Source organism: Petaurus breviceps, unplaced genomic scaffold (genome assembly GCF_028583685.1).
Source record: "Petaurus breviceps papuanus isolate PSGF00001 unplaced genomic scaffold, PetGlider_PUasm1.0 184, whole genome shotgun sequence".
Taxonomy (NCBI): domain Eukaryota; kingdom Metazoa; phylum Chordata; class Mammalia; order Diprotodontia; family Petauridae; genus Petaurus; species Petaurus breviceps.
In genome coordinates this window covers 9,275,032-9,301,950 of record NW_027185793.1, presented here as the reverse complement: position 1 = coordinate 9,301,950, position 26,919 = coordinate 9,275,032, and the positions used below count along the sequence as shown (strand labels likewise).

The 26,919-nt window shown below is 37.6% G+C and overlaps 1 protein-coding gene across 1 annotated transcript; it reads left to right on the top strand.

Moving 5' to 3' along the window:
* Nucleotides 1-7,218: 7,218 nt before the first annotated feature.
* Nucleotides 7,219-9,422, top strand: LOC138161323 (heat shock cognate 71 kDa protein-like). The gene has a single exon (XM_069088127.1). The coding sequence runs from the start codon at nucleotides 7,234-7,236 to the stop codon at nucleotides 8,971-8,973; it is 1,740 nt and encodes a 579-aa protein (XP_068944228.1). The 5' UTR covers nucleotides 7,219-7,233; the 3' UTR covers nucleotides 8,974-9,422.
* The last annotated feature ends 17,497 nt before the right edge of the window (nucleotides 9,423-26,919 follow it).

The window sequence follows — 26,919 nt, the reverse complement described above, 5'->3', positions numbered from 1 at the left end:
CTCTCTCTCTCTCTCTCTCTCTCTCTCTCTCTCTCTCTCTCTCTCTCAACACACAGAGATACAAAAATATATCCACATACATATATACATATACAAATATATCTAGATTTATATCTAATCCTATCTATATATCTATCTCTTTATATATTTGTGTATATACACACACACACACATATTTGTATTCTCAAAGAAGACCAAAATGACAGCACTATATTAGAGTCAAGCTAGTGTGTCTGACTGTGGTTGATCAGACCAAAACGTGCTTGGAATGCTCTACCACAGGTTGGACATAAATAGTCCATGTGAACATTTGGAGTGGATCCTCTAAATTATTTGTGCGTCTTGTGTTTCTTTTGAACTACTTCAATTCTGCTTTGTTCACAGAGCACAGCACCTTCGTTGATGAGAGCACACCATCCTGGGCAATGCTGTGCCAGTGTCTCCCATGTCACATAATCAATTCCAAGGATCTTCACAGAGACCTTAAGAGTGTCCTTGTATTGCTTCTTCTGACCTCTATGTGACCACTTGCCTTGTGTGAGTTCTCTGTAAAATAGTCTTTTAGGCAAGTGTAGATTTGTCATTCAAACAATGTGGCCAGCCCACTGGAGTTGTGTTCTCTGTAGTAAAGTTTGAATACATAATAGTTTAGTTTGAAAAAAGGAGCTCAGTGTCTAGTAACATCCTTCCTGATGATCTTTAGCATCTTCCTAAGACAATTCAGGAATCAAGAGAATGGTGTTAAGGATGGGAAGTAGCTGACCAGAAATAACAGACAATGGAGAGCTAGCATACTTTAAGGGTAATGGATTTGGGTTTAGATATTTTGATAGGATTAAGGGTGAGAAGTAGATGGAGGCAATCTGGAGGTAACAGACAATAGAGGACTAGGCTAGGTTAAGGGTAACAGATTTGGGAATAGCTATAATGGAAGACCTATGGCCTCAGGTGAACACCAGATTAAGTGGGAAGATTCAAGGAATTTCCCAGAGCCTATACCCCTTCATGTCTATCACCCTATAACGTTTAGTAAAGCTGAGATCAATGATTATGGAAGCAAAATGCTGTTTAAAAAATGGGCTAGTATTTCTTCTTTTTCTAATTCTGTAACCCTAATACATGGAAATAGAGATTTAAAAAATTTTCTCCCAGAGAGGGGATGTCTCCCCAAACATCAGACTTAATCTTATGACATTTCACTCTTTGGTCTTTGAGACCACCCATGCCCAACACATTGACAAATTCCACTGGGGCCAGTCTCCTTCAATAAGTAGGCCTTATAGAAACAGTGGCATATGAGGAAGGAATGCAAGGGAAGGGTGAACATTCAGTTTCTTTCCTAGTAACCCATTCCCAAAGCTCATTTTATCATCACAGGGGCTCAGATGTCATTATGCAGTTGTTTGGTTTCTGATAACATCTCTTGGGCATTCTGGAATATACCTGCTCTTAGAACAGTTTTGAAGGGGAAGGACTTCTCCCAGAAGATCTGATTCTTTCAAAGGCTAACTCATCTGGTGAAAACCAGCTCAAATCTTATCATTTTAATCCTATTAACAGCGTTATAATAAGAACATCAAAATAGTAAACAAAAAGTTCACTTGAAACTTCAGAGAATTTAAGTTTTCGCACACTCTTCGTTTTTATCTTTATCTAAACCCTGTATCTCATAAGAACACTTGAAACAATGAGGTGAAGGAAGAAACTTTAAAAGAATCTAGGAGATCTGATTTGTAAGATGAGCCCTTCTTGTAAAAGATTTAATATTTATCAAAGTCGACATGCAAGTCAATATTAAGAGTGCTTTTCTAAATTGGCCTTGAAACCATTGTTATTTAGCTTTTTAAGATTGGTATTCATTAATTTCATTATTTCATATTTAAGGCTTATAAAAGCAAAAAAAAATTTGTTTTATGTAACTGCTCAATGATGTAGGATGATATAGAAAATTAAGTTGCTGTATTCAAGAAATTCAAATAACAACTGAGAAACTAGAAATGAAACTTTGTAAAGTACCACAAAAGCAGAACTCTGAAATAAAGCAAAAAGAAAATGCCTGGTTTGTGGAGAGGATAAACAATACAATTTTACGTGTAAAGTCCTGAACCCAGTTTTTATAACTTATTAGAACATGCTCAAGGCCTACATATCCCACTGTGATCACTTACATTGGACAAATACAATCATCTGAGCTTGTTGCTTTCTCAAAATTTTCAGCTCTAGCTAATTACTCTCTTATGAGGTTGAGATACTTTAGGAATCTAATCCTAAATATGGATACATCCTTATTAGCACACTTTGTAAGTAGAAGACATTTATCCCTAGGTTCAATGGCTATACAAAAGGACTTGTATAAAAGATATGTATTCAATTTCAATCATAAATAACAACAAAAGATTTGGAATGGGTTGAGTAAATATATCTCAAATAAGCTATTTACATGTAAACTGCCTGTTATTTAGGACATATTCTGTATACACCTAAGTGTTAATCCCAAATTAAATAATAAACCTAAGTAAAATTAAATTTTCTGTTGAAGTAAGACAAGATGATTTATAAGTTCCTTTTCTCTAGGATCATTGGTTGCGTGGAAATTATTTCCCTTAAAACAAAACAAAAGATATTTTTGATTTTACCCTTACTAATTAATAGATTTATATATAGATTCTACAAACTTCTTCATCTTTATCTAATTATTCCCATACCATTCTGAGATATAAAGGACCTTGCCTCATACAGTAATATATAGCTATTAACTAAGGAATGACTTTATTTGTTGTTCAATTGTTTCAGTCATGGCCAATTTCCTATGACCCCAGTTGGGGTTTTCTTGGCAAAGATACTGGAGTGGTTTCATTGACATTTGGGATTTAGGGGTGTTGGAGACCCCAAAATACTGACATGCTGTGTCCTGCCTAATGAATTTGACTTATGTCTTCTCTTAACCAAAGAAAAGCAAGGTATTAAAGATTCACCATAATGTGTAGACTCTTAAGGAGCCTAAGTATTTGTGACACTTGTATTGGACAAGGTGGCCAGAAAAACCTGACACAGAGAGAGTCTGAGCCAGATTAATCTCAGCACCTTCATAGAGGCAAGATAGATCTTGTATACAGAAAGATTGTGGGAGGATTTAGGGGTGGTCTAGAGAAGGAGTTAAGGGAGGGTCTTGAGAACGAATCCAGAGGAAGATCTTTGATGGAACTGAGGACAGACTCAAGGAATGGGATTAAGGGTGGGGAATAACTGGAGATAACAGACAATGGAGGGCTAGGCTGCTTTAAGGGTAACAGATTTGGATTCAGATATTTTGATAGGATCAAGGGTGGAAAGTACCTGGAGAATGGAGGGCTAGGCTAGGTTAAGAGTAACAGAGATTTGGGGCTAGCTATAATGAAAGGTTTATGGCCTCAGACAAAGGCCTTATCAAGTGGGAAGATTCAATCAGAGTTCAAAGGGTCTCCCAGAGTCTGTACCCCATTAGTTTGCCATTTCCTTCTCTAAATAATTTTACAGGTAAAAATACTGAGGCAAACAAAGTGAAGTGACTCTCTCAGGATCACACAGATAGAAAATGTCTGAGGCTAGATTTGAATTCAGGAAGATGGGTCCTTCTGACTCCAATCTCAGCTCTCTATGTACTGCTCCAGCTAGCTACCCCCAGAGTCATTAGTTGCCTACAAATTTAGATTGTAAGGAGTAAGATCTTTCATACTTACATCCCAATATAATAGTGCAGAGGTGCTACAGTATACCAACATGATTCATTATATATTTTAAATGCTATGAAAGGAAGAAACAGAGAAATGGTTACAACATCAAAATTGGTCCTCTAAGTGAACAGAATAACTCAACTTAAGTGCATAGAATAAAACATCCTTAATTGTGCTTAATTTTAGGTAAGTCATATTTAATATTTGGAACAGTCAATCATATAGCATGGTTCTGCCTTATTCACAGTGTATAACAGCCAGGCTGATGATAAACTAGGATGGGAGAGAGACAATACAAGAGGGACACAAAAACAATTGCTAACAGTTACTTAAAAAAAAAAAGAAAACTGTGTATAAACAAAACTTTCTTTTTAGGCCAAATTCTGGAATCATTTGTGATTCTTATGTATCTTAAACTAATTTGGGAAAGGATATTCCTGAGTAATGGCTAGAGAGATTCCCTTATCATTCAACTTAATCTTTTCAATTTCTACTTTTAGTTATTCCCTCCATCCCCCCCCCCTTTAGCTGGGAATAATCCAATACTGGTTTATCAATCACTTACTATCATTATTTTAACTACTGCATATGCCACCCACCAATCATGGTTACTTATGACATGGTGCTTCTCCAAGCCCTTTTGAATGCCAAGTGTCAGTTTTATTACTCAGCAGTTATAGTGATAGGCCCAGGATGTTGATGAGGTATGAGCTCTGGGAGCCCCCTTCAAGCTCTCCTTGAGTCCTTGAGGTACAGGCTCTGGGAATCTCCCTTGGACTTTTGATTAAATAGTTTTGATGAGGTATTTGCATGAGGCAAGTATGTTACTAGACTTCCCACCCTATCTATCCACCCTTGAACTGACCTAGCCCACTATTGTTTGGGGTCTTCAGGTGGCCTTCAGGGACTTCCCACCCTTAATCACTCATTGATTTCATTAACTCCTCCTGAGGACCCTCCCCAAACTCCTCCCCTAGACCACCCCTAGATTCCTCCCACAACCTTCTGTATATAAGACCCCATCCTGTCTTCATGTTTAGGAGAGCACCATAGGATAGTGAGAGCGCCATAGAATGATCTAGCACAGACTTACTGTGTCTAATACAAGCAAACTTTTTATTTTAAAGCAATCAGGGTTAAGTAACTTGCTCAAGGTTGCACAGCCAGTTATTTCTGGGTGTGGTGCTAAGTGTTATAAATCCTGGGGATGTGATCCCCAGGATATCACTTAAGTAAGGTGCTCTTACTCGATCTGCTACCTAGCCACCCCGTACAAGCAAACTTTTAATAAACTTTTCTTTTCGTTGGCTGAGAAGATTTGAGTTGAATTCATTTGGCAGGACCCGTGTGTTGTTATTTTGGGTTCTCCAGAGCAACCCTAACCCTCTTGGTCCTCTAAGGGCACAAAATAACTCAACATGTCTATAAAATAAAACATCCTTAATTGTGCTTAATTTTAGGTAAGTCATTTAATATTTGGAACAGTCAATCATATAGCATGGTTCTGCCTTATTCACAGTGTATAATAGCCAGGCTGATGATAAACTAGGATGGGAGAGAGACAATACAAGAGGGACACAAAAACAATTGCTAACAGTTACTTAAAAAAAAGAGAAAACTGTATAAATAAAACTTTTTTTTAGGCCAAATTCTGGAACCATTTGTGATTCTTATGTATCTTAAGCTAATTTGGGAAAGGACATTCCTGAGTAATGGCTAGAGAGATTCCTTTATCATTCAACTTAATCTTTTCAAATTCTATTTTTAGTTATTCCCTCCTCCCACCCCCTTTTAAGCTGGGAATAATCCTATACTGGTTCATCAATCACTTGCTAACTATCATTATTTTGACTACTGCATATGCCACTCATCAATCATGGTTACTTATGACATGGTGCTTCCCCAAGTCCTTTTGAATGCCAAGTGTCAGTTTTCTTACTCACCACTTATAAGGATAGGCCCAGGATATGACTATCTTCTCCTGCTAATGGCAATGAATGAACTGGGACTTACTTTATGACTTCCCTAAAGGAAATATTGACACATGCCTTTTTATCACTTCCCAGGCTTAATGGCAGTCTCCCTTGAAGAAAAGAAAATTCCTCTAAGGGACCTATATCTCAAGTTTTATGCTACAATTATTATCAAACAATCACACTTAAACACAGACAGAATATGAAGACGGACAATAAAAGTTGCAGCTTCCCCAACATTGTGTTGGTTTACTTTGGCTCAGAAAGACTGGGTCTGAGGGGATAGTCAGGTTTCCAGTGCAATCCTCTGTGAAGAAATGTCCCTGGGTAAAATTCCTGAATTCTCTGAAAGACCTCCCCCTGCCCCAGAGGTTCCTCTAAGTATCAGCTTCCTAACCTTAATCCCTTCATAGTTGCCAAACTGTTACTCTAGAAATTGAGGTAAATTGAGGTGCAAAATTTTGAGCAGGATCAATTTATTAGTTAGCAGCAACCAATAAGTTGGGTCAAAGATATCTCTTGATGACCAAATATTTTCAGTAAAGGCTGACAGGATTTTTTTTATGAAATAAGCAAGATATCAGAGCAAAATTTCATGCAGTGTAGGCTAGTCTTTTTTAGATTGACTATTGGTGACAGTCAGAATTGAGATTATGTCATTTAGACCTCTGCTTAAGAAACCTTAACAACCAAATAACAAACCTTAATATAATAATAATTAATATTATTTAATATTAAATAACCTCTTAACAAACCTCAATAACAACCAAAACATATGACAAAGGTTCTCAGGTTTAGTCTTGGCCAGTGATGGGAATTGCTGGAATTATTTAAATAGATGAGATTTTACCTTTTTAGTTAATTAAGTTTCTCTGGAAAATGGACAATGAGGGGGGTGTACAAAGGTGAAAGTAATTATAAGACAAAAGCTTGATCTTTGGCAAGTTTCTCTGGGCTTGTGGGTGATGGGTGAGAGTTACAAGGGGAAGGTTTACAAAGGGAATATTAAATCTAGATTGATCAAGTCTTGGCAAGATAGAATTAAATCAATTTTTAATTTTATAGTCCTTATACTGAATGATCAAAGCCTATTAAAAGTCTCTAGCCTACATTGTGTGCTCATAACGTGTAGTATATTAGTGTCCTTACTAAATGAGGGACTCTGAAACTGAATCCAATCTTCTAGATGTACTTTGACCAGAAAATCATGAGGAAATCATTGCTTTCTTTCTGGATACTCTATCTCTTATAATGACATGAAAGGTCTGCAAAAAAGTAGCACAATGATCAATAACTTGCAACTTCAAGTGTTAATTTGCAAGAGTTAATACTATTTAAGTGAGGTCACTATATATTTTGCATTTGGAATCTGGTGACAAATGCTTTATTGGTCAGAAGTGATAATCCCAACAGGGAGAAGCATATGAAATCTCTGTATATAATTAAAATATGTTTAGCAAGAAAAGATAATATTGCTACTCAGTGCAGCAGCAGCCTTTCTCTCTCCACAGTGGTCAGCTACGACCTCCCCCGATTCCCCAGCAACCATGTCGAAGGGACCTGCAGTTGGCATTGATCTTGGCATCACTTACTCCTGTGTGGGAGTCTTCCAACATGGGAAAGTGGAGATCATTGCTAATGACCAAGGAAACAGAACCACCCCAAGCTACGTGGCATTCACCGACACAGAACGCTTAATCGGTGATGCTGCAAAGAACCAAGTTGCAATGAACCCCACCAACACAGTTTTTGATGCCAAATGTCTGATTGGTCGCAGATTTGATGATGCAGTTGTACAATCAGACATGAAGCATTGGCCTTTTACGGTGGTGAATGATGCAGGCAGGCCTAAGGTCCAAGTGGAGTACAAAGGGGAGACCAAAAGTTTCTATCCAGAGGAAGTATCTTCTATGGTCTTGACCAAGATGAAAGAAATTGCTGAAGCTTACCTTGGGAAGACCGTCACAAATGCTGTGGTCACAGTACCAGCCTATTTCAACGATTCCCAACGTCAGGCCACCAAAGATGCTGGAACCATAGCTGGTCTCAATGTGCTTCGAATCATCAACGAGCCAACTGCTGCTGCTATTGCTTATGGCTTGGACAAAAAGGTTGGTGCTGAGAGAAATGTGTTGATCTTTGACCTTGGAGGTGGTACCTTTGATGTCTCCATTCTTACCATTGAAGATGGCATCTTTGAGGTCAAGTCCACAGCTGGGGACACCCACTTGGGTGGGGAGGACTTTGATAACCGAATGGTCAACCATTTCATTGCCGAGTTCAAGCGAAAGCACAAGAAGGACATCAGTGAGAACAAGAGGGCTGTTCGCCGTCTGCGCACTGCTTGTGAACGTGCAAAGCGTACCCTCTCTTCCAGTACCCAGGCCAGTATTGAGATTGATTCCCTCTATGAAGGTATTGACTTCTATACATCAATCACAAGAGCCCGTTTTGAAGAGCTGAATGCTGATCTCTTCTGTGGCACCCTGGACCCTGTGGAGAAGGCCTTAAGAGATGCCAAGCTAGATAAGTCTCAGATTCATGACATCGTCCTGGTGGGTGGTTCCACTCGAATCCCCAAAATCCAGAAGCTTCTGCAAGACTTCTTCAATGGCAAGGAGCTCAATAAGAGTATCAATCCTGATGAGGCTGTTGCTTATGGTGCAGCTGTCCAGGCTGCCATTTTGTCTGGAGATAAATCTGAGAATGTGCAGGACTTGCTTTTGTTGGATGTCACTCCTCTTTCCCTTGGAATTGAAACTGCTGGTGGAGTTATGACCGTTCTGATCAAACACAATACCACCATCCCCACCAAGCAGACACAGACTTTTACCACCTATTCAGACAACCAGCCTGGTGTGCTTATTCAGGTTTATGAAGGTGAGAGAGAGATGACAAAGGATAACAATCTGCTTGGCAAATTTGAGCTCACAGAAATTCCTCCAGCACCCAGGGGTGTTCCTCAGATTGAAGTAACATTTGACATTGATGCAAATGGCATCCTCAATGTTTCTGCTGTGGATAAGAGCACAGGCAAGGAGAACAAGATCACTATCACCAATGATAAAGGACGTCTGAGCAAAGAAGACATTGAGCGTATGGTCAAGGAGGCTGAGAAATATAAGGCTGAGGATGAAAAGCAGAGAGACAAGGTGTCTTCCAAGAATTTTCTTGAATCTTATGCTTTCAACATGAAAGCAACTGTAGAGGATGAAAAACTGCAAGGCAAAATTGGTGATGAAGACAAGCAGAAGATCCTTGACAAATGTAATGAAATAATCAACTGACTGGATAAGAACCAGACTGCTGAGAAAGAAGAATTTGAGCATCAGCAGAAAGAATTGGAGAAGGTCTGCAACCCCATTATTACTAAGCTGTACCAGAGTGCAGGAGGCATGCCAGGAGGCATGTCTGGTGGGTTCCCAGGGGGTGGAGCAGCCCCATCTGGAGGTGCTTCTTCTGGACCCACCATTGAAGAGGTCGACTAAACACATCAGAGCATTCCACACAGCTTTTCAAAAATTGAAGGACTCAAATTTGTAGCCAAGGCAGTAGCAGTTTAAAAGTAACATTTAAGCTACTGTGTAAATCTGGGCATTTTGAATACTTGAATGTGTGCAGAGGGAGAGAAGTAAACAACATTGCACTTTATCAGTACTGTAAACAAGTGGAAATGCAATTGTCTTAGAGAATAAAATCTATTTAAAATTGGCACCTTAAAAAAAAGAAAAGATAATATTTTAAAATTGCAAAGTCAAAATGCAAAAATATTTCACAATGCTGAAAATCTTCTTGAAAACATACATCAAATCTTAAATAGAAGAAATTATAGTGATGTGAAAAAAATAATTAGTACAATTTTCCCAGTTCTACTCTTAGTATGTTTTATAATCATAATTCTTAACTATATTTAAGGTGATCAATCTTAAGTGTCTTGAAGGCACACATAATATGTTGCCATGGTATGGTTATTCAAAGGGTTTATTCTAGAAGTCAAAACATGAACTTTTCTTGAGACAATAGTCTCAAGGGTAGGTGCACTGAAGGTAGGATAAGGCACGTATGACCTGAATAAATTTTTGGTTGGACCAGATTTAGACAAAGTAGACCATGTGTGTGAAGGGATGGCCACTTACATAGCAAATTATATCACTATAATCTGTGAGCTTTACAGGCTATTTTTAAGCCTAGTGGCAAAAAAAGGTAAAACAAAGAAAAAGATGAACAAAATGACAAAATTGGGGATGGAGGTCTATGTTTTTTTCCCTCTACCTACCTGACTAACTTCGTTCTATTCAACTGGCTTGGGTCCCAATTCCTTCGGAAACCTTCCTTGAGTATTCTGAATGTTAAAAATATCTTTTTTTCTTTTTTGAATGAATACTGTAATTTTTGTCCATATTTAACCAATTAGCTCTTGAGTATTCATTATTATTTCATGTTCTCTAATTATTTTCTTTGAGATAGTCTTGTTTTCCACCTAGATCATTTGCTCTGGAGACTGTGAGAGGTCGTAGAAATATCATTGTGTTGGGAATCTAGAGAGAGTTGCTTAACTTTAGAGCTTTTTCCTTTACTTTTTATGTAAATGATTGTGTTGTATTTCATCATTCCTAAGGTCTTTTTAATTATCGAATAGTTTATTACTATGTTTCTTTTTTAAGTTTTAAGTTGTTCTGGTTTCTAGGTATGGTTACATTTTATTATACTATTTATTGCTATAAAATTAAATCAAAATATTATTACTCTTTTCTCCCCAAATAATTCCCTTCACCCCAGAAGAAATAAGCACATGGAAATTTAAAGACAAGGTTATACAATTTTTCTATGTAAGGGAAATTTAAGAGGGTAACAAAGACTATTAGCTTTGGCTGTCCATGTGTACAAATGAAAAGCACTGAATGGAGCAAAGTAGGAGATACAAAGGACATGGCTTTCCAGGCTTAGTGTCTTTTACCTATTCACTTGTTTATGTGGGAAAGTAGAAGTTATTTGTGATTGAAAATCTAGGAGAAACCAAACTGCATGTCCTTTTGAGGCTGTTGGATGAGTCTTTGTGTGGTTAATGACTATATGTAGTTAAACTTTCAGATATTAATATACAGAGGCCGTGAGTAATGCTTACTACATCAATGAGTGAGGTGTCTGACAGAGAGACTCAAGTTATGAGCCAAAAAAGCATCAGTTCAAAAGACAGAGTTGAGCCTGAGGACATGAACAATTTAGCTAAGAATACTTCTCTTTATTATAAGAAAGTAATGCCAGAGGGGAAAAAAAATCTTTTATAAATGAGAGACTTTGTAACCAAGAATCTGAAGGGAATAAAAGGTTATAACTCCTTAAGGGGAAAAAAAAAAAAAGCTAGGAAAGGTATTTTTTCCTCACCAAGTAGGATTTCTGCCAGTCCTAGGGTTGAATTAAGAACTCAAGCTTTTCTAAAAGAGCTTTAAAAAAAGGCTCTGGGACTTGCATTGAAAGCTTGAAAAAGTCCCCTCTTCTCCTAAGGAAGTCCAGGGATTGCTACTGAAGCCATCTGGTAACAGAGAGAGGTTTCATGTCCCACTGTGCTAACGTCTGACAGTGTTCAGTGGTGACTACGTGAACAGTCAACCAGCGTGGCTGGTGAATGATGAAATGGCTGATGAAACAGGTTCAATCTTCCAAACATAATGATTTATTAAGCAATGCATGAGAATTGTCCAACAAACTGGGACCAGCCTGACTCAGCTTATGTCTGAATATAGGGGGAGACAGATTTTTGTACATTAAAAACAATTTATCAAATAAGATCAGTTGATTAAAAGGAAACAGTACGACATTAGGTAGTATGATTTCTAATTGGAGGAAAGAGTAATGTCTTTTTGAGTTGGGAGGAGATCAAATATATTCAGTTCCCCAAAATTAGAAAAAGAGATATTCCACTCCCCTCCCCCCACAAATATCTGTAAACAATGAAAGGAACATGGAAACAATAACTGACTGATCAGTACAAGGTCAGTTTTCAGATAAGACATGTGGGTTGCTTAAGACGTACAGCTGCGGTACAACTCTATGCTTTATACTTTGGAATTGATTGGGTTTCTGTTCAACACAATCTAGGTGCCTAGTTAAGGGTCTTCAAGGAACAGGTAGAAATGGTCTAGATTCTCAGCCATGCACGAATAAGTTCAAACAATACAATAAGATTTTCTCCAATTCCTGCAATTGAATACAGTTTACTTACAAGGCAGAAGTTGCACTAGATCTATAATTGAATAGAAACGGAATTGAACTAGCTCCAGAATCAAGGAGCAACATGGAAGTGTGGTTCATTTAATTCCCACAATTAACCACTTGGTGTTCTACCTTTCTCAATTCCCTCAATTTGTTCACCAGCTTCTGACAAAGAATACATCTTAGGCAAAGACTAAGTTGAGTGAAGCAGTGTCTGGAAGAAAATATGCATCCAACGTAATATCATATGGTAGATATAATGTGCCCAAGAAAGATGCATGAGGCCTAGGCCAAGAGCAATGCAGTAACATCACCAGAACACATAGGTGTCTCTTCAGGGTCAGAGACATGACTTGTTCTTCCTTCAGTCATATATGTTCCTTTTGCTTCTTCTCTTCAACATATTCCTTTACACAGGCTTTAAATTTTCTTAAGGATATGAAGATTCTAGTAACCCATTTCCTATACATGTACACACACACAAACATACACATGTATATAATGTATAAAGTATAATGTGTGTATATATCCTTCTTGATTTAAGAGAGATTCTTATATTTATATTGTATTACTCCATTAGATTAGGAGCTCCAGGCAGACACAGATTTTTTGCGTTCTTCATGTGCTCAGTACTTAGCTTAGTGTCTCACACATAAATAGGTGCTTAATAAATAATTATTGAGTGAATATCATGATGTAAAATAAAATTTCTTATTAGTATAAATACATTATTTCTTTTTGTTTTTTGGAGGGCAATTGGGGTTAAGCGACTTGCCCAAGGTCATGCAGCTAGTGTGATTTTTTTTAAGTGTCTGAGGTCAGATTTGAACTCAGGTCCTCCTGACTCCAGGGCCGGTGCTCTGTTCATTGAGCCACCTAGCAACCCCATAAATACATTATTTCTCCCAAATAGATAAAACACATGATAATTATTGTCAAAGTAAAACGGAATTTTAAAAACATAATATTCCATTTGGTCCTTTACTAAAACCTTCTCCAGTGCCTCATGGTGATGAGTGTGCTTTTTGAAAGCTATTCCAGCACAGTTCTGGCACATTGTGCATTCCTATGAGAGGGATGAGGCATTTTTTCTAGACTTCTTGTTGCCAGCCAAACCTAGCATTTCTTTCAGCATTGTGCTTTTAAAGTTTCTGGCTCGGTCTAAGCTGATCCTGGAAAGACGTCCCTCTGCTGAGGAACACTGACCGATGTTAGAGAAGTTTTGTTTCGTGGCTGGGTGTGCTAGTATATATCTTCTGAATGGTTCATTTCCCACCAATATAGTTCAGTTTCTTTAAATAGGTTCTTACTAATTTCCTCCAGAAAAAAGGAAGTTAATGCTGATAAATTTCAAAGGTTTGACAGTACTTATATACTCCAAAAATGGAGTACAATTTGTAAATAATTCTCTTTGCACACAATAATCAGGCTCACCCTCTTTGGGGGGACATCTGAAGTCATTGAATCAAAAAAATAGTTTAATAGTTTTTTTTTGAAAGAAACATAAGGAAAGAAAATCTGTTTCTATTAATTAAAAAAATAGCTGTTGGGCAGAGTCAAGAGGGTAGAGTAGAACCTCCTCCAATTCACGTAAAAAATGACTCTAAACAAACTTTGGAGCTACAGAACCCACAAAATGACACAGAGAAGCTAATCTCCCACTGAACACAGCCTGGCAAGCCAGCAGGAAGGGTCCAACACAGCACTCTGGAAGCCAAGTCCAGCCCCCAGTGAGCCAGAGGTTTTAGCCTCAGGATGGCCACAACCAGCCGCCGGCTGGAGGGACTTCAGATCACCAGCAGCTGTGGTGATTTCCAGAATTGTCAACCCATCGATGCTACAGACAAAGTGAGTGGTCAGTGTAGTGTGGATTCTGGGAATCAGGAGTTCAGGGGTGTGGTCTGGCCTTTACCCCCTGGAGGGAGAAGCCACTGAGGCACAGCAGCCATGCAGCTGCTGCCACGTGGCTGCTTCAGAACTCCTGGCCTGCATATTGTAGGGGGACCAAGTGACTAGTTGAAGGGGTAATCACTCTTGCTTTAACTGCTTGGATCTGGATTGCTGTCTAGGGTGGAAGTCCTGGGGCACTTGACCAGTTTGCCAGAGTGTGTGGAGGCTTCAGAAAGGGCACCCAACTAATAGCCCCAGCAGCTGAGAAAAGCCTAGTGATTGGGACAAAGCTCCCCTTTCTGGTAGCAGAGTTCTATTGTGGCAAAAAGCTCAAAAGTCAAGTAATTGGGTGTCAACATGGGCATGCAAAGGAATAAAAAGCAAACAGAGCAATCTGACATTAGACTCCTATTTTGGGGACAAAAAGGATCAAAGCATGGAACAGGAGGAAGACAATGAAGTCAGAACCCCTGCACCAAAAGCTTCCAAGAAAAATATGAGCTGGTTAGAGGCCATAGAGGAGCTTAAAAAGGATGTTGAAAACCATGTAAGAGAAGTGGAGGAAAATTGGGAAGAGAAATGAGAATGATGCAAGAAAATTATGAAAGGAGAGTCAACAACCTGACTGAAGAAAATAACACTTTAAAAATAGATTAACTAAAATGGCAAAAGAGGCTCAAAAAGGCAATGAGGAGAAGAATGCCTTAAAAAGTCAAATTTGCCAGATGGAAAAAGAATCTCAAAAGCTCACTGAAAAGCATCATTCCTTCAGAATTAGATTGGAGCAAATGGAAGCTAGTGACTTTATGAGAAATCAAAATACTATTAAACAGATCCAAACAAATGAAAAAATAGAAGGTAATGTGAAATATCTCATTGGAAAACCACTGACTTGGAAAATAGATCCAGGAGAGATCATTTAAAAATTATTGGACTACCTGAAATACATGATCAAAAAAAGAACCTAGAAATCATCCTTAAAGAAATTCTCAAGGAAAATTGCCCTGATGTTTTACAACCAGAGAGTAAAAGACAGGTTGGAAGAATTCACTGATAGCCTCTTGAAAAAGATCCCCAAAAGAAAACTCTTAGGAATATTATAGCCAGGTTCCAGAGGTGCAAGATGAAAGAGAAAATATTGTAAGCAGCCAAGAAGAAACAATTTGAACATTGTGGAAAGACAATCAGGATAATCCAGGATCTGGCAGCTTCTACACTAAGGGATCGAAGGGCTTGGAATATGATATTCCAGAGGGCAAAGGAGCTGGGATTAAGACCAAGAGTCACCTACCCAGCAAAACTGAGTATCATATTTCAAGGGAAAATATGGTCATTCAGTGGAATAGAGGACTTTCAAGCATTATTGATGAAAAAAACAGAGTTGACTAGAAAATCTGACACTCAGAAGATGCAAGAGAAGTATGAGAAGGTAAACAGGGAAAAGAAATCATAAGGAACTTATGAAAGTTGAACTATTTACATTCATACATGGAAAAAATGATAATTGTAACTTATAGAACTTTTCTCAGTATGAGAATGTTTGAAGGGAAGAGAAATGTATGTGTGTGTGTGTGTCTATATAGGAGGGTATATGGGTATATGAATAAATATATGAGTGTGGGTATACATGTGTACAGGTATACAAAGTCAGAGGGCACCAATTTAATAGGAAGGGATGATACTTAAAAGGTAGATTTAAGAGGTGAGAGAGGAATATAATGAGAGGAGATGGGGAGAGACAGTATGGGGTAAATTATCCATATAGAAGAGGCAAGGGAAAACTGTTACAATTGAGGGGAAGAACAGGAAGGCAAAAGGGAATGAGTCAACCTTATTCTCATTGAATTTGGCTTAGGGAGGGAATGTCATGCACACTAAATAGGGTATGTCACCCTACAGGAGAATGGGGGGGGGAAGGGGTTAAAAGGGGGGGATGTTGGAAGAGAGGGCAGGTTGGGGGGAGGGAAGTTGGAAGCACCTACTTTTGAAAAGGGACAGGATCAAATTAGATAATAGAACAAGTTGGGGTGGGATAGTATGGAGGGACATATAGTCAATCTTTCACAATATATCCACTGTGGAAATGTTTTGCATAGCTACACATGTACAACTTATATTGAATTGATTATCTTTCCAGTAAGGGTGAGTGACAAGGGAGAAAAGGAATGATACTGGACTTCAAAGTTTTAAAATCAAATGTTAAATAAAAAAAGGAAAAAAATATATTATTTTGCATGTAACTGGGAAATAAGATATGTAGGCACTGGGGCATAGAGATCCACCATGCCCTACCAGAAAGTTGGAGTGGGGATAGGGGAAGATATGGGAAAGAGTAGATTGGGGGAGGGGATATTTAGTGGGATAGCTGTTTGGGGGGGGGTGGGTAGAGAAAAATGGGGAGAAAATTTGTAACTCAAAATCTTGTGAAAAAGAATGATGTAAACTCAAAAATAAAAAAAGAGTGAAAAAACAACAAAAATAGCTCTAGTGTCCTTTTTTGATTTTGTTTTTAAATAGAATTTTAATTTTCCCCAATTAAATATCAATAAAATTTTTAGCTTTTATTTTTACAGGATTTTGAGTTTCCAATTTTTCTACCTCCCTCTCCTCTCCTAGAATTAATTGTGAAAAGAATGATTTTACACTTTTGAAACCCTTAATTGAGAATTGCAATAGATATTTATAGTGTTTGTATTTAATTTTAATTGAGAACTAGAAATTACAAAAGAAAAATATTGTTAAGCTTTGACTTTTTAACCTACTACAAGTGCTATTTGATAATCACTAGTAGTGCTGCCCAACCACCTTTCAGGATGGTTTGTAAGCTCTTGTTTAGAGAAATTTAACATTAGGCCTTGCCCATGAAGTACTACAAAATGGTTGTGTATTTTGATTCTCAGTGCTCAATTCATCATATTGACTTTCTTTGTGAAAACTCTCAAGGATTCCGGCAGCATTATGTTGAATTGTATAGAGTTTTTGACTGGGTCAAAAAATCAGTCAAAGCCTAGGATAATTCTAACAGTAACACTTAGAATAACATAGCTTGAGATAACATGAAACTAAATTTGTAAGGCTTTACATATATTTCTTTTTTTTTTTTTGCTTATTTTTAGTTTTCAACATTCATTTCCACAAGGTTTTGAGTTACAAATTTTATCCATCTTTCCCCTACACCCCACCCCCAAATAGGTGAATACTACTGAATACCACTTCCCCCAATATACTCTCTCTTATACCCTCCCCCATCACCTTCCTAACTTTCTAGTATGGCAAAATGGGTTTCTAAACCCCAGTACCTGTATATCTTATTTCCCAGTTGCATGTAAAAAGTAATAATAATAGCTTTGTTTTAATATTTCATTTTAAAATTTTGATTTCCAGGATTCTTTCCATTCTTCCCTCCTCACCCACTCATACTGGGAAGATAAGCAATTCAATATAGGTTGTACATGTGTAGTTACGCAAAACATTTCCATGGTAGATATATTGTGAAAGACTGACTATATTATCCTCGATCCTATCCCACTCCCCACTTATTCTGTTTTCTACTTTGACCCTCACCCTTTTCAAAAGAGTGTGCTTCTAACTACCCTCCCCACCCCCCACCCCCAATCTGCTCTCCCTTCTGTCATCCTCCCTCTTATCCTCTTCCCCCCTACTTCCCTGTAGGGAAAGATACCCAATTTAGTGTGCATGTTATTCCCTCCTTAAGCCAAATGCAGTGATAGTAAGGTTGACCAATTCCCTTTTGACTTCTTGTTCTTCCCCTCCACTGTAACAATTTTCTCTTGCCTCTTTCATATGAGACAATTTCTGTCTCTCCATATTTCCTATCATTATATTCCTCTCTCACTTCTTAATTTTTTTTAGATATTATCCCTTCCTATTCAACTGATTCTGTGCCCTCTATGTATACATGTACACATATATATGCTCATATATGTATTTATATGCACATATACCCTTCTATATAAATTATATATATATATATATTCCCTTCTACTATCCTCATACTGAGAAAAGTCTCATGAGTTACAATTATTGTTTTTGCATGTAGAAATGTAAGTAGTTCAACTTTCATAAGTTCCTTATGATTTCTTTTCCCTGTTTACCTTATGATTTTCTTGCTTCTTGAATTTGAACATCAAATTTTCTATTCAACTCTGGTTTTTTCATCAAGAATGCTTGAAAGTCCTCTATTTCATTGAATGACCATATTTTCCCCTGAAACATTATACTCAGTTTTGCTGGGTAGGTGATTCTTGGTTTTAATCCTAGCTCATTTGACCTCTGGAATATCATATTCCATGCCCTATGATCCCTTAATGTAGAAGCTGCTAGATCTTGTGTTATCCTGATTTTGTTTCCACAATATTCAAATTGTTTCTTCCTGGCTGCTTGTAATATTTTCTTCTTGACCTGGGAACTCTGGAATTTGGCTATGATATTCCTAGGAGTTTTCTTTTGGGGATCTTTTTCGAGAGGTGATGGGTGAATTCCTTCAAATTTTATTTTGCCCTCTAGTTCTAAAATATCAAGGCATATTGAAGGATGATTTTTAGTTTCTTTTTTTTGATCATGGCTTTCAGGTATAATGATTTTTAAATTATTAAATTAAATAATTTTAAAATTAACTCTTCTGGATCTATTGTCCAGGTCAGTGGATTTTCCAATGAGACATTTCACATTGCCTTCTATTTTTTCATTTGTTTGGATCTGTTTTATAGTATCTTGATTTCTCATTAAGTCATTAGCTTCCATTTGATCCAATCTAATTCTGAAGAAATTATTCTCTTCAGTGAGCTTTTGAAAGTCCTTTTTCCCTCTGGCTAATTTGGCTTTTTAAGGCATTCTTCTCCTCATTGGTTTTTGGGCTTCTTTTGCCATTTGAGTTAGTCTATTTTTAAGTGTTATTTTCTTCAGTCAGGTTGTTGACTCACTTTTCATGATTTTCTAGCATCATTTTCATTTCTCTTCCCAATTTTTCCTCCACTTCTCTTAACTGATTTTCAAAATCCTTCTTGAGCTCCTCCATGGCCTGTAACCAATTAATATTTTGCTTGGAAGCTGTTGATGCAGGAGTTCTGTCTTCATTGTCTTCCTTTTTTCCCATGCTTTGATCCTTTTTGTCCCCAATAAAGGAATCTTAGTTTGATTACTCTGCTTGCTTTGCTTCCTCTTCTTGCTCATGTTGCCAGTCAATTACTTGACTTTTGAGCTCTTTGCTGTGGTAAAACTCTTCTTCCAGAGAGGAGAGCTTTGTCCCAAATCATTAGGGTTTTTGCAGCTGCTGGAGCTATTAGGAGGGTGCCCTCACTTAAGCCTCTACAAGCTCTGGCCCTCTGGCCACATACCCCAGCACCTGCACCCAAGACAGCAATGCAGATCCAAGCAGGTTAAAGAAAGAGTGATTATCCTCTGAATGGTATCTTGGTGCTTCACTGTCTGCATGCCAGGAGCTCTGGAGGCAGCCTTGTGGGAAAGCAGCTTCAGCCACCACAACTCTGCCACCTCTCATCCCAGGGCCAGGGGCCAGACTGTGCCCTTCCTTTCCAACAGAGTTTCAGACTGACTTTTTACTTTGTCTTTGGCATTTGGTTGAGGAGTCTGGATACTGCCACAGATGGTGGCAATTCACTCTCCTGAAGTCTACTTTGATAGCTGCTGGTCGGGTCCACCCTGAAGCCAAAAATGTGTGACTCATGGGAGACTGTGCTTGTCTCCCAGCATGTTGTGATGGGCATTTTTTGTAGATTGCTGGGCTGCCTTTAGTGGGAGATTTGTTTCTCTCTGTCACTTTGTGGGTTCTGTGGCTCTAAAATTTGTTTAGAGTCATATTTTATAGGTATTTGAGGTGGTTGTTGGGGGAGCTCACTGAATTTCCTGCTTCTATGCCTCCATCTTGGCTCTGCCCTAACATGTATTTCCTAGTACTGTTAATTATATAAAATTAATTACATTCCAATAGTGTGAAATTTGGTAATGCCAGCATAGTTAGAAGAATGTCTTGTTATTTAAATATAAACTCAGGGCCGAGGTTCCGCTTCTCTGGTTACAGCATGACAGTGGGCTCCAGACTCTGAGGGAAGGCTGAAGGCAGATACCTTCGCAGGTTCCTGAGGCAGGAGCAAGAGGAGGAGGAGGCCTATACCTGCGTGAGCACCCTCAGTTAGAAGAGCAGGAGGAAGGAGAGGAGACTGAGGGGCAAGGAGAGCCTCTGCAGTGCTTGTGGCCCCAGACTGAGGCAAGGGAGGGGAAGGCAGCTCATTCCAAGAAAGTTCACTTTGCCTTTCTCCCAGAGAGATACAAACCCCTGGTGGAGCAGACAGCCAGAGAAAAGCCCAAAAAGAAATATGGAAAGAAGCTCAAGAAGTATGGCAAGAATGCTACGAAAGTGATCACCCAAGGATGCCAGTACTTTGTCATTGATCTGCAAGGACTTGCCATGGCTTACTCATCACCTTTTACTGTGACATCCACCCTCACTTCCTTGGTTCTCTAACCAAGGCAGTGTCCTGTTGGAGAATGTTGACACTGACACCCTGGGAACACAATGAAACAAGCATCATGGACTTTGACCCAGAAACTACTTGGGACTATATAGAAAAAAACACTGTATTTTCTTGTGGAGGTGGATGAGAAGGTCTTAATGAAGCCTTCTCTGCTTTCTGGTGCTTTTCATCTTTAGAATGTCCTGCCATCAATGGAATCCTGATCAAAGGGAAGCATGTACAAAGAATGTGTTGAGATTTCTCTCAGAAAAGATTCTCAGTTATAGAAAAATTAGTTTGCTACATCCTGAATCTGTGGCTCAGCAGCCTGAAAGGGAGCATGGACTTAATAGGAAGGAGGCTCCCAGTGAATTAAGATGGGGGGAAATTTTGACTTAGAATTGGACATTTGGTGATCCTTTCCCAGAGTGAATCGTGAGTTTATATACAACTTTTACCAAACACCTAGAATCCTATTGTCCCAGAACTTCCTGTGCAAAACATCTCCACAGCTGCCCTCTTTTGGAGGACAGACTTCTTTTGTCCTCTGTTTTTTCTGTTGCTTAAAAGCTTAGTTACCTTTGTGGAAAAACAAAAAACAAACAAAAAAGCCCAATGGGGGGGGGTGGAAACTATGAATATTGAAGAATAAAGTGTCTGGAAAGCTGATCAATGAATTTGAGACTATCATTCTAATTTAAGAAATGCTTGTGATAGACTTCAGTCTATCTCTTTTGGCTTGAAAGGGCTATTGCCATTGAATAAATGAGAAAGGTGAGATCCAAACAAAGCCTGGAGGTTTCCAGAAGGCTGCCTGTTGTTTGACCAGCTCCTTGTTTAATCTGAAGTTCTGCTCTGGGCGTTTTACCAATCTAGCCCAGCTAGTTTAAGGCTGGCATGGCCAAAGTAGAAAGAGATACTATTTGTCATCCATTGCAATCGAAATGTTCTACGGGGAGGCTAAGTCTCCTTTCTGACCATCCTTTCTCCCACCATTTCTACTGGAAGTCTCTTGTTTTTACTCTCTGTGTAGGAAGGAGAGTACAAGCTAAAAGTCTGAGGGAGTTTGGATAAGAAACAAGTTGGGGTTGGGGCAGGGCAGTTAAAACAAAGGGATTCTGGCTTTCCATTCTGGAAATGGGTGAGTTGAAGAAAGTAACAAGGAAGTAGAGGAAAGACAAAATGAAGAGCAAAGGAGAGAAGAAAAATGAGAGAGATAATAGAGAAGTGAAAGAAAGTAATGAGATTGATGAGAAAAGGGAAGTTAAGAATAAAGAGTTTGGCTTTATTATTAGTAGCCAGAATTTAGAATTCTCAAAGGAAGATAGCAGAAAAAGATATTACCAGTTGGTTCTTTAAAAAAAAAAACAACCCTAAACCTGAATTATATATATATATATATATATATATATATATATATATATATATATATATATATATATATATATATATATACACATACATACACACACACAAACACATTCAAAGTTTGTACTTAAAAAGCTATGACTTTATTTTGCCTTGATTTTATCTATGTAATAATTTTGGTATGGGAACACTATCTGATTTACCACGGGCTTCACACCTGCCCAGGAATAACCTATTGGCAGCAATAAGACTAAAAATACATGTAACAAAATAATTAAAAAAAAATGTTATTTATACTCAAGTGGGTCTCCTAAACACCAGGTAAAGGCCTCAACTTTCAGGTTTTTCTGATCAATTCCAGTTTAATGGCAGCCTTAATGAAAGGAAGAAGTAGGATTTAAAAAAAGGACAATGAGAAAGAAAAGGCTAGAGGGGGAGCTTGATTGCAGTGTAACTTAAATTTTTCAAATTCTGAAGCATTAATATAATTAATATTCATGTTTAAGACAAGCTTGGCCTGAATACCTATGCACAACATGAAACCAGCATTGAAAGTGTTGTTAAATGTTCAAGGTTTAGCCAAAACGATGAATGGAAACCTGCACAGTTTATTAATTTTCATACCAATAAGATATTTACAGAATCCCCATCAATTTTGCTTCTTTCCAAGCCCATCTCTTTTCCCTTTTTTTCTGTCTGTCAATGAAACTAGGTTTAGAGATATAGGTCAGTCAATCACTTTGTGTGTCTAGTATATGCAGGAGAATTAAATCAAAAGAATAAAAACTTGGGAGGGAAGAGCAAGGTTACGTGTGGTGTTATGCACTGGTGTAAAGTAACGGTATTTTGTTACTGCCACCTTGAAGCTGACAAAGGCTTCAGATAGGAGAGGACCCCAGACCTAAGCAGAATGGTTTATTCCTTGGGGGCACAAGGTTACCTCAAGTGTTTTCCCTTTCTCTAATGCATTTTAGGTGAAACTGTTCCTAAAAGAAGTGCATGTTGAAAGGTCAGGCCTGATCTGACCTTAACAACTATAAAGTCTGGTTAAGAATTAACTCAAATTGTGCAAGTGAAACTAAGCCAGTTTTGTCCTCAGGACTAGGTTAATTTTGAAAGATTAATTCCTGCAGTTTTTTTTTGAGGCCAAAGCACTGATGTTTTTCTTTCTCGTTTTCATTGGAATTAGTAAATTGACATATTGATGTCAGCATGCTCTGTTTGGGTAATCAACCTTTTCTGTTTTTCTCCAACCATTGCTGATAGACTTCTGAAAGTTTTTCCCTTGCTTGTTCATGAAAGATACAGGAAATTTATTTTCTAATCCCACAATGTAAATAAAAGTTTGGATTTGTTTAAAAAAATAAATATAAACTCATTTTTTGAGGCATTGTCTCAAAGCTGCTAATTATTTTAGTTGTGTGTATTTAAAAATCTTTCTTTTTTCTTAAGATATATAAGCTTTGGTATTTGACATGGTTATAAGTTTGTTTCAACTCTGCTGGTGATATGATATAAATTTTGTAATTCCCAAACTGGGGAGCTATGAAATATCTTTCTATTTTGGTTCTTCCTATCATTGAGAAGCAGAATTCACTAAATGTTGGATTGTTCAGCCACCAATCTTTGGGGTTTTAAGTAGGAAGTATCAGAAACGTTACTACTGCGATAACTGGCTTGTGGTGTCCAACCATTCATAGAGACCTCACTTTTTGAAAGAAGTAAGTTCTACTTAAATTTGTTCTGCTATATTCAAGCCACTTGTGATTTTCTATGCAAGGTAAGTTGGAAATTCATTCAATTCTATTGAGGTCACCTGACCGGTAATGAGTTTTGTTTCAAGTTTCAGATCCATAATTATATAAAATTTCATAAACTACTGTATCAAATATGCTGTTAGGAAAGCAACTTCTCTTTTGATCTGGACACTATTAAATTATGAACTGAAGTATGAAAAAGATGTGAAAACTGTTATTTCATGAGTCTTGCTGATCGCATGTTATAATATTCTGAATATCATTTAAGAAACTGGAAAAACTTCCAGGTTTGCCTATAGTAAAGAGAAGGGTTTACCTGAAATTATTGGCTATCCACTTAGAAAAACTGAATCCCTTCCCCCACTTCAAACACTCCTTGATGAGATGGGGAGTAATTAGGAAGGAGTTTATAATATAGGAATGTTTATTATGGATTATGAAGTCATATATGGAATAGTCTCTACTAAAGTTACATCTTCTTAACCAGCTTAGTCTTAGCAGACCCCAGTCTTAGAGATTTTGCTTTCTTGTAGCGGTTAACATACGTTAAGAGATGATCATGCATTAGTCTGCAAACAGCTGTCAGTTTCTTCTAAAAGATTTGGTTTGAGTAAACTTCCTATGTTTATTGTCTATGTAAAATTATATATTACAATTATTTTGTTGGTCGCTTTTATTCTAGAAAGAGTTTAAACTGGAAAAGTAAAATAAACTGCAAAAATGGATGGTGTTTGACTTGTGGAATGATAGGCACTTTTTACTTGCAAGCTGATTTGCAACATGAGACTAATTTATGTCCAGCTCTAAGCATGCTTAGTGAAACTTCCTGTTTAAGGTGGATTTTTATGGGAATATAGTTGATATTATTTTGTGCCTGATTCCAGGTATAAATATCAAGAAATGTTATTAAGCCAGTGACCCATAAGGCCAGCAGTCCTCTAGGGGTGATATCTAGGAATCGCAGGTGGAGTTCCATCTCATGGGAAAGCTGAGAAAGTGACTTTTGGCTTGATCTAAAGTAGGACTCTCCTAACTCAATTTTCCCATTATAACATTTCATTTTGAATGGAAAATTTTCCCACCTGGCTTATTCTACCATTCTGTCAATACATTAGCTGCCTATATGACTCTTACCTGGAATCAACATCAAGCTTGGAGAACAGTTTTTCCTTTATTAGTTACTTCCCTTTTTTCATTTTATAACAAATTTCTATAATCATGATATGTGATCAGTAGAAGATGTGGACACAATATTGAATCTTTATTTCTTGGACAAAGGCTGAAACATATCTAAGTTACTATAAAAAGATTCAAGTATGCAAGAGCCCAGCTATTCAACCTGAAATTATAGTCCTTTCCATATCCCAAACAATGGAGTAGATGAGTACTTGGGTTTGTCATCTTCTTGCTGGTAGTTCTGTATTCCTATACAAGATCAACTCCTTCAGATTTCTTACAAGGTTATGAGAATAATTAGACAATGATGTAAGCATTTGTGAAACCATGATGTGACTTTATTATTTAGTGAGTTTAATATTATAAACATTTTCTGTTCTGTGTTAGAGAAAATAATTTCAGTGCAATTAATTATCTCAGAGGAGAGTGACTTATGATTGATCTTGTGTAGCTTCAGGAAGACATCCAGTTCTACTTAGATTTGTCACTTAATGTGGGATTAACACTTGTACATAGAGCTTACTCTGAAATGAAAGAAAATAACACCAGAGTCTGAAAAGGATTTGAAAGCTTTGATCTGTGTGGCCATATTATCTATTTCACTTGAACATGATTACTACCTGAACATGTTTTTATCATCTTTTAGGTAAATTCATTTGTGTGGTCATTAAATTTAGACATAGAATTCACCTGCTTGTGAAAGGCATTGTGACCTATCTGCTGATGTATAGGATTAGGTCCTTAGCAGCCTCCCATGCTCCTAAGGGGGGTATGAGAAGCCAAAAGTGAATAACTAGAGAATACAAATGTTTTTAATGGGATAAAAAGACTTTGTGCATGTTCTGATGTCAAGTTGTAAAAAAATTAGGCTCATAATCTTTTGACTTCTCAGTTGTAATTGAATTTCCTGAATGTTATCAACATAGAAATTGGCTAACTTACATCACAATGCCACTATTTGTAATAAATTTCTGGGACTTAAATCTGTGGTGAAGAATGAAATGTATGAATGACCCAATTTAAGTGATGATAGAATTAATATCAATTTTAAAATTACCCTTAAAATTTTAACTTAAATAATGACATTGATAAATATCAAATTCATAAACATAAGGGTTCATTCTACTAGTCAAATTCTCATTGATTCTTTTAGATTCTCACTTCTGTCTGTTGTTGGCATTGTCTAGGTTAAACATCTAGTTTAGATAAGGATAGGGATAGCAAGGAGAGTGGAAATATATAAATTCTCTGGTTGAGAGGTCTAGGTTATTATTAAAATGATAAGATTTGAACTAGTTCTCATCACATGACCTAGTGATTGGCAAGGTTAACATAAAATGACTGTATCAAATTGTATTGAGATAAATTTTGCAAGAAATTTTAACAGAAAGGACTTCTTGACAAGTGATCAGAACTGGAGAAGTAGATCTCCCAGAAAAAATTTCCAAAAAGACCACATGATTTCCAAAAGACCACATGACAGCAGTGGGAGATGTCCTTAGAAACCAGATAGCTGCGTGAAATGTCTGAGCCCTAAGATATGACAGATTGATTAAATGAACTGTGGAAGTGGCTTATCTTTCCTTTTCATTTTTCTCCATGAACCATTGTTCTTTGTATGGCATACTTGCTGAATGTGTGGGTCAAAATAATTTCCCTATTGGTTCACCTGGAGCTTGATCCTGCTGTTCTGACCAGATAGCATTCCTTTTCCCTAGTCTCCTGCAATCTTTTCCATGAACATTTGGTTGTTAATGAAAAACAAGTCATGAAGCAACTTATTAAGAATGTGCCTTACATGTGATTCCTACCTGTTGAAATACAGTTGACCTTGTCCCCCTCTTCCCTTCTTGGGCACTCTAGTACCCTGGAGCAATGTGATGAACTTAAATAGCAATTTTTTCACTTATTCTAAACATCCTATTTGCTATATTGGTAGTTATTTTTATTTCAAGTTGACAGGGGCTTCCTCTCTAGTAGCCTCAAATTCTCTTCCCAAAGAACTACAAACTGGGGCAGCTAGGTGGCACAGTGAATAGAGCAGCAGACCTGCCATCAGGAGGACCTGAGTTCAAATCCAGCCTCAGACACATAACACCTACTAGCTGTGTGACCTTGGGCAAGTCACTTGACCCCAATTGCCTTGCTTTGCCCCCTCAAAAGGACTACAAACCATAGATTTGCAAACACTATCCTGCATCCGATACAACTGACTGTTCAAAGCTAGAAGGCCTAAACAGACAATGCTTTTACTGAAATCATACTCAAAAACTCCCTGGTAGAAAGAATTCTCAGGGTAGTTTGTCCAGAGGATAAAAAACAAATCAACTTGCAA